This window comes from Kogia breviceps, chromosome 12 (genome assembly GCF_026419965.1).
Source record: "Kogia breviceps isolate mKogBre1 chromosome 12, mKogBre1 haplotype 1, whole genome shotgun sequence".
NCBI lineage: Eukaryota > Metazoa > Chordata > Mammalia > Artiodactyla > Physeteridae > Kogia > Kogia breviceps.
The window spans coordinates 20,084,523-20,091,576 of record NC_081321.1 but is presented as its reverse complement, the minus strand read 5'-3'; the positions used below and the strand labels follow the sequence as shown (position 1 = coordinate 20,091,576).

The 7,054-nt window shown below is 35.6% G+C and overlaps 1 protein-coding gene across 5 annotated transcripts in view; it reads right to left on the bottom strand.

Annotated features, from left to right (window-relative positions):
• Nucleotides 1–314: 314 nt before the first annotated feature.
• Nucleotides 315–7,054, bottom strand: part of RASSF8 (Ras association domain family member 8) — a 130,995-nt gene continuing 124,255 nt past the window's right edge. For all 5 annotated transcript variants that reach the window (XM_067008929.1, XM_059081195.2, XM_067008927.1 and 2 more), the window contains 2 exons: nucleotides 5,117–5,261; nucleotides 315–4,474 (listed from right to left, as the gene is read on the bottom strand). In XM_067008929.1, coding sequence (XP_066865030.1) covers nucleotides 4,353–4,474; nucleotides 5,117–5,261 — 267 coding nt within the window. In that variant the 3' untranslated portion in view covers nucleotides 315–4,352. The remainder of the gene's footprint in view (nucleotides 4,475–5,116; nucleotides 5,262–7,054) is intronic.

Sequence of the window (7,054 nt, the reverse complement as noted above, 5' to 3'; positions counted from 1 at the left end):
CTCCTCCGCTCACTTGTGGTTTTAAAGAGATCTGGGAATACAGATCTTCAATACTAAATAATTTTTTTCTTCTACTTTTGAAATAAAAGGGAGGCATATTAGTTTCTTAATTCAGTGTCTGTCACTCAGATGAAGCAGCTGCCTTGGCAGCAAAAATAATTCTTTACTTATAATTAACATTACTTTTAGAAAAATGTAATTCTGTGTCACTGATATGCAGACCTTCTCTCTTGGGCATCTTTTAAAGGAAAAAAAAAATTACATTTTAAAATATTACATATGTAAGAAACAAACCAGCAATTGTAATGCCCCAGTGAATCCTGAAAATTTATTATGTGGGAGAATATCAGATATTGATCCTTTGTTTTACAGCTCATGATAATAATCAGAAAATACACATTTTTGAAGTGAAAGTCAAAAGAAAAGAACAATTACATATAATACAGATTACAGATATTTTACTTGTACATATGCAAAGCAGTACTAAAAGCATATTTATGTGTCCACAGTTAGTGAACATGGCATTTTTCTGTTTAAAGCTGCAGCAACTCAAATCCTCTTTGGGTCAATAAAGAAAGACAGATTGAGAAATACATTTAGGGCTATCACCATGTCTGGCTGTAAACCTATTTTTAATCTTTTCCCTCCCCCCATATATATATGTATATACTTTATTGCCTTTATATTTCTGCTGGTTTAATATAATTAGTATACTAAATAGTTATCTGCATTTATTTGGTTTCTAAAAATATATAAAATGCATTGGAATAGAGCTCCTGCAGCTTTCAAGCAGTCACTGTCGTGGCATCAAAAGCTTACTCTGGAAATGTAAAGCAGCAATACTGAATAAATAGTGATTGTTCTGTCTTCTCCGTACAGCTGATGGTCTTCAAACAAAACTGAAAAATACTGTAGCAAACGGTATAAACATGCAACTTAAAAAAATCGACATAATATAAAAGTAATACTTATGAGCTAAATTTAATTCAATATGGACTAATAAAGACAACTTTAGGTAGAAGAGGGATGTGAACACAGCATCCTTATTTACATATAAGTTAAGGCCCAGTTTTTCAAAGGCAGTGCACACAAGGAACCGTCATGCCCTTTGCGCACCTGAAACCAAGAGTTTCTGCCTTTTCCATATTGTCTCAATCCATTGTTATAGTTGTAACTTGGAAAGATGTTCACAGAAATGGTTTTAAATGAAGTTTCTTTTCTCTAAAGGCCACTTTGCTCTTATTCACAAAGAAAATTTTCTTTTAATGCAGGTGCAAAATGTATTTATGTTCTGGAAGCAAGTGCTTATTTGTTCTTCTTAAACATTGTTAAAATTCACATTTCACACCATAACTTTTACATTTTTACTGTATTAGTCTTGTTTGAGCTCTAGTTTGATTAATTTGAACTATAGAAATTGATGACTAGCTCAGTGACGGCTCAGGGATTTAAATGGGTAACTCCTATTAACACCAACCGAAGTCTCACATATAAATACCTTGTGCATCAGGAGAAAAAAACAAACCAAAAAATGCTAACAAACCAAAATATCTCATAAGAACAACAAAAGGATTGAGGCAAGCCACTACGGATCATTCGCCAAGGACGACAAACTCAAAAGGGTCAAATATACCAATACTATTTCAGATTATTCCTTGGTAAGAAAAAAAATCTAATGTATTTAATACTTGCAGAAAATCACAATAAAACAACTTTCAGTGTAATAATAATGTTAAAAACTTACAATCTAATTTAGTATTCAGAACCTGAATATTTCCCCCAGATGCAAAATTTTCTCTTTGGTATTTTTGTGTACCATTGCCCACTTCCCCTCTGAAATGTATCCAAAGATGTGGCACTTAATCTAACTCATTTGTGTTCACAACAGATAAAAATAATCAGCAAGAGACTAAGATATTTTTAAGATGTTCTAGGGAAATGAGTTTTCTTTCCTCTATTTAAAAAAAAAAAAAACGTAGAAAATATTTCTTAAGAGATGTGCTTCCAGAAGTGTTGATAATATAACTGATTAAAAAGTACAGCTGCTCATTATATTAATCAAATTCACATTTATATACTCTTCTCATCTAGGAAATAGTATTTCTATCTGTAGTTAGGTCGGTGAAGATTATTTGGCAGCTTGAAAAGTCAGATGAAGTTGTCAGAATCCTACTACCAGTCTTTCTTTAAAGTTATTAGGTTAATGCTGATAATAATTTACAACAATTAAGTTGGGTACTTTGTGTTTTTCATGGCATGCCCAGGCATCGTTGCAATTAAAAATTGTGAAGTCTAATATATCTAGGTTTAACATTTTGATTTAAGTAGAATGTGATCAACTTATAAAAATGTTTTTCTTTGTGAATAAGATCTCAATTTCTCTGAACAACAATAACAAAATGACCCGGTATAGAATGGAACCCTTTAAAAATAAGGCATATATCAGGCATACATAAACCATTACTGTCACAAAATCTACAAAATTATTTTAATTTTTTAATTCTAATTTTTAAATATATATGGATATGAAATAACTATTATAAACTGAGAGCAAATGTGTATAGATTATGGTTATTAGATAAGAATCATTGGTTTCTCAAGTTTTTTTTTACAAAACAATATAATGGCAAGGTCAACTCGATAACTCTAAGAACCCAAAGAAAATATTTTTAGTTGAGGTTTGCCATTTAGCTGGACTAGAAAAGGCAACTATGCATTATTACTTTCAGTCGTCTAGAAGCTTCTATATATTGTCATAGCCATTCTTAACAATTTTCATTGGAAACCTAAATATAGCAGCATTCTCAGCATTCATTAAACCAAAAATAAGTCAAATGCGTTTAAAACGTCAAAAGTTGCCCTCATGCATAGGATATAACTTACACCTTTTTATCGTTACCATGGCATTAATATACTAATCCACTTTTATTCTGTTGCATGTAAATAATACAGACAATATGTTTTCCTCAGAATAAAAAACTACTTTAAATTTTAGATTAAAGTCTTAATTCTATTGTACTAAATTCTGAGCAGAGGGAATGTAAAAATGGCTAAGAAGTATCTGACCACATCCATCTAGATACTCTTGTGCATCTTATTTAGTTAAGTCAGTACTCATGGGAGGGGTGTTGACTCATTTTTGGTTTTATAAACAAGAAAATATATGTACAAATGGAGATTAATGTCCTGCAAAAGTCAAGCTGAAAATTAATAAAAACGAACACTGAATTTAACTTTATTTCCTTGGTAAAAAGTAACAAACTCCAATCTACTTTCTATTTAAGTGACTGGAAAAATTGCAATAGTTCATAACGCACACAGTAAATTGTGCAAGCAATAACTTATCCATGGGTGCTGACACCAACAGACCCTACGTATAAAGTGGGATATTTTAAAGTAAAAAAAATATCACTTAAAGCAACCTTCCTGAAGATATCCTTGGACATCTCTCTGTTTTTTTAAAGACATCTCTAATTTATGTATGATGGCAACTCTGAGGATCCATGAGACGAAAATAATAAGGCAGCGCAGAAACAAAACACATACTGTATCAGGAAACGCCACGCCCGTTTGGATAGATGGTTAACAATGACAGTTTTGTTCAACAATGTCTGAAGCACTGCGAACCTTTGAAACATGTAATTTACTTCGTGAACATATCTCTGCTCTTGTATGTGGTTCATTCATATATGCTGGAAATACTGTAAAGAAAAGGTTAAACAGCGGATTAAAAAGAAAACCTGAATTATGTCACCTAATTAAGCAGTGGCTAGGATGGGTTCACAAGGTAAATGCAAGTCAGTTCTTCTGGAGTCGGTTTCCATGGCGGAGCCCCCTGTGACACTTGTGTAGCTGTAATGCAGCAACGCATGGAGTCTGGCAACATGCACACAAAGTCACCATCACACAATATGCAGTGTAACTCAGTCACAGGGTAAGTAGTAATAAAAAATATTAAAACATCAACATTCACTCCTTAATTGATTACATGGAATAAATAAACTAAGCCAGTCACATATTTCTCTTCATTCTGAAGTCACGGTTTTATTTATGTATACACACAGTATAATACTTTCCTAATGCTCTCAAAATGCTACAAGTAAAAATGAAGGCTTTGCATTACAGCTGCTGGACAAAAACATCAACACTGTGGATGTGTGAAAACACAGTTTCTTTGTTCTTTAGCATCAGTGCACAGGGTATGGCTCCAAGTGGTATGCGATTTAGGACAGAAAAAAGGATTCGGTGGCTTGTGAAATACATCCTCTGTTCATCATTGGCACAAAATCAAAGAAGGAATTTCCACTGTCCTTGGTACCTTTACTGGGTCTCTCCCCTGAAGACAGATAATGTTATACATATATGCCTTCAGGATTAAAACCAGACGAGATAGGATTCTGTAGAATACGAAGATTACTGGGGAGCTGCCGAGAGGAACCGGGTCGCTTCAGAGACCCAGACTGGAATGGTGCCTCTAAACAGGAAACAGAGAAAGTCATTTGATGTTCGCAGTAACCTGGAGTACTTAGCAATACGAAAAATTAGAACTTTTCCTGCTCTCAAGACCCAAGTGATGTACAGTAACGACTGCAACCCCCTGTTGAGTCCTGGGTGAGAGGAGAGGTTACGTCTGCTTGACCCTCTCAGTTGATAAAATAGTTTTCAGTGATTTGAACAGTTCATGATCTTTTCTTAAAAGGTGAACATTTTGCTTCTCTTTCTGGGTTGTTCAGATTATATGCACATACAGATTGAGAAGTGTCTTTTAAATATCAGCACAAATTAATAACAAAGACTTTTAGGAGAGGAAGAAGGGACATTAGGAACAGAGAGAAGCTAAAACTCAATAAACTCAATTAATAGATTATGACTCACACACATTTCAGTTAAAGTTCGTAAGGAAGCAGTTTAAAACTAATGATAGGATATCTGGTCATCTAAGTAAATAAATAACCTAAATATTATTGATTTTCCCCAGAAACAGTAAGTACGTCAAAAATTTTTTTAAGCGGCCCAAGAATTAGCTTTGAATGGTAGAACATTTTAACTGAATGTAAGCAGTTTATTCCAAGTTAAGAGAGTTAAGTTTTTAAAAAAGCGATTCCTCAAATCTTACCCCTTTCTAGGTCTGCATGCGAGGCCTCCACTTCGATGGGCTCCGCTGGCAAAACGGTGACTTTCGTCCCTGTCTGCTGGATAAACTGCTGGAGGTTGACTTGCCGCAGCTCCTTGGTCAGCTGCTCCAATTCTTGTTCTTTGTCCTATATGGGAGTTAAATGCTTTCTAAAATTTGAGGGTTCACCATTGGCCAGCTACAGACATCCTGGTGATGGCCCACCTGCTACAAGGATTGAACGTGGGACACCTTTCACAAGAACGCATTTAACAAACCTGGTTTATATCGACGTAATGGGCTAAGGAGGTCACTTTCACTCTGTGGCATGGGCCAAAAGTTAAGCAAATAAAGGACAACAACTTCTTCAGTCTGTCCTCTTAAATGTCATGCTTTCCTCCGTTAGGAGTATACTATGCCCCTGATGAAATAAATACGTGTCTATAAACTTCCATGAATAAAACACTGGATTCCATCCATCCTGGTGTTTACAGCAAGCTTGCTAAGCTGTTCACAATTAAACTTCCTTATTATCTACTTCATAACTGACTGCAAAATGAATAGTCACTTGGTCCATGAGATTCAGGGTTCTTGTTTTTTATAAACTGTTTAAGTTTTCATGGAATCCATTATTGAGATTTATATTATAGCAAGGAAAGCAAGGAGAGCAAGATTCCCATATGGGGTTTTTTTAATCCTTGATGAGCAGATCTGAGAACTGAAGAGTGCTAAAGTAAGGAGACCAAGTTTGGACGGCCAGAAAGCTCCAAAAGCAAGGAGAGGCATTCTATTATCAAATGGACTTTCTTCTCTTTCTCTCCTTTAGGGCCCTATAAGAAAAAGTGGCAAGGTCTCATCCAAGTTGGTTGTGTCAGAGGATGTGTTAAGGGTAGGGAAGAGAAAATAGAAAGGAGGGGTTTTTTGCTACTTTGAGTGTAGGGGGTACTTGGAGATATGTTAGTAGCTTGACTATTAGATACTTTTCACAGGTAGTGGGGTTTATTAGTAACAACTGTCACAAGTGAGTGTTTCCTGTAATATCAAGGCAATACAATTTCCAACTGCACTCGTTTTGTGTTGAAATGAATCCAAATAGTAAAATGCAGACAAATCACAAGTTAACAAACTTCTATTTTATGAGAAATTCCTGACTTTGCAAATTTTGGTGGTAGTTCTACCTCTTGCTATAGTTAGTGGCAGAGAAAGGAAATCGCATCAGTTCTTCCTGAAACGTCAGCTTTCTCTGCTTGTGGAACTGTTCCTACTCTACAGCAGCTCTTCTCAAACTCCAGTGGGCACAGGCACTCTTTGGAGATGCCGTGACTACATACACTCTCAACTTCTAACCAGTAAGCCTCACGGTTCGCTCTCTGATCCATGATCACACAGCTTCTAAACCAGCACCGTCCAGTTCAGCAGCCACTGCACATATGTGCCACTGAGCACTTGAAATGTGGCCAAATGTGACTAAAACAGAAATTTAAATTTATTTAATATTTTTAAAAAGCTTTACTGAATATTATTTAACTTTAATTTATTTAAATATAAGTAGCCATATTATAATCAATTGTGTCCCTTTCTCATTTCAGCTGTTAGACACCGATAGCTCTTTGCAACTCCCATTAACATTACCACACTGTCTTTTCAAGAATGGGTATCCGAGAAATATAAGCTGAGTGATCACGGAGTTAAGTGTGAAATAGAAATGTTCTCGTACCCACTGGAGATGGGGAAAAATCAGAGAGGAACCTGCCCCTCTCCTCAGGGAAGCAAAGGACAGTTACGGGAGAGGGGAGGAGGTGGGGTTAGCAACACAGGAGCGGTGAGAGATAAGCAGCCAGCTAGCTGCACAATCCTTGGTGAACCAATCCTTGGTAATCTCTTTCAGCTTTGGTTTCCCTATCGCTAAAAGGAGAAGGTCAGATTCACTATCTCATCATT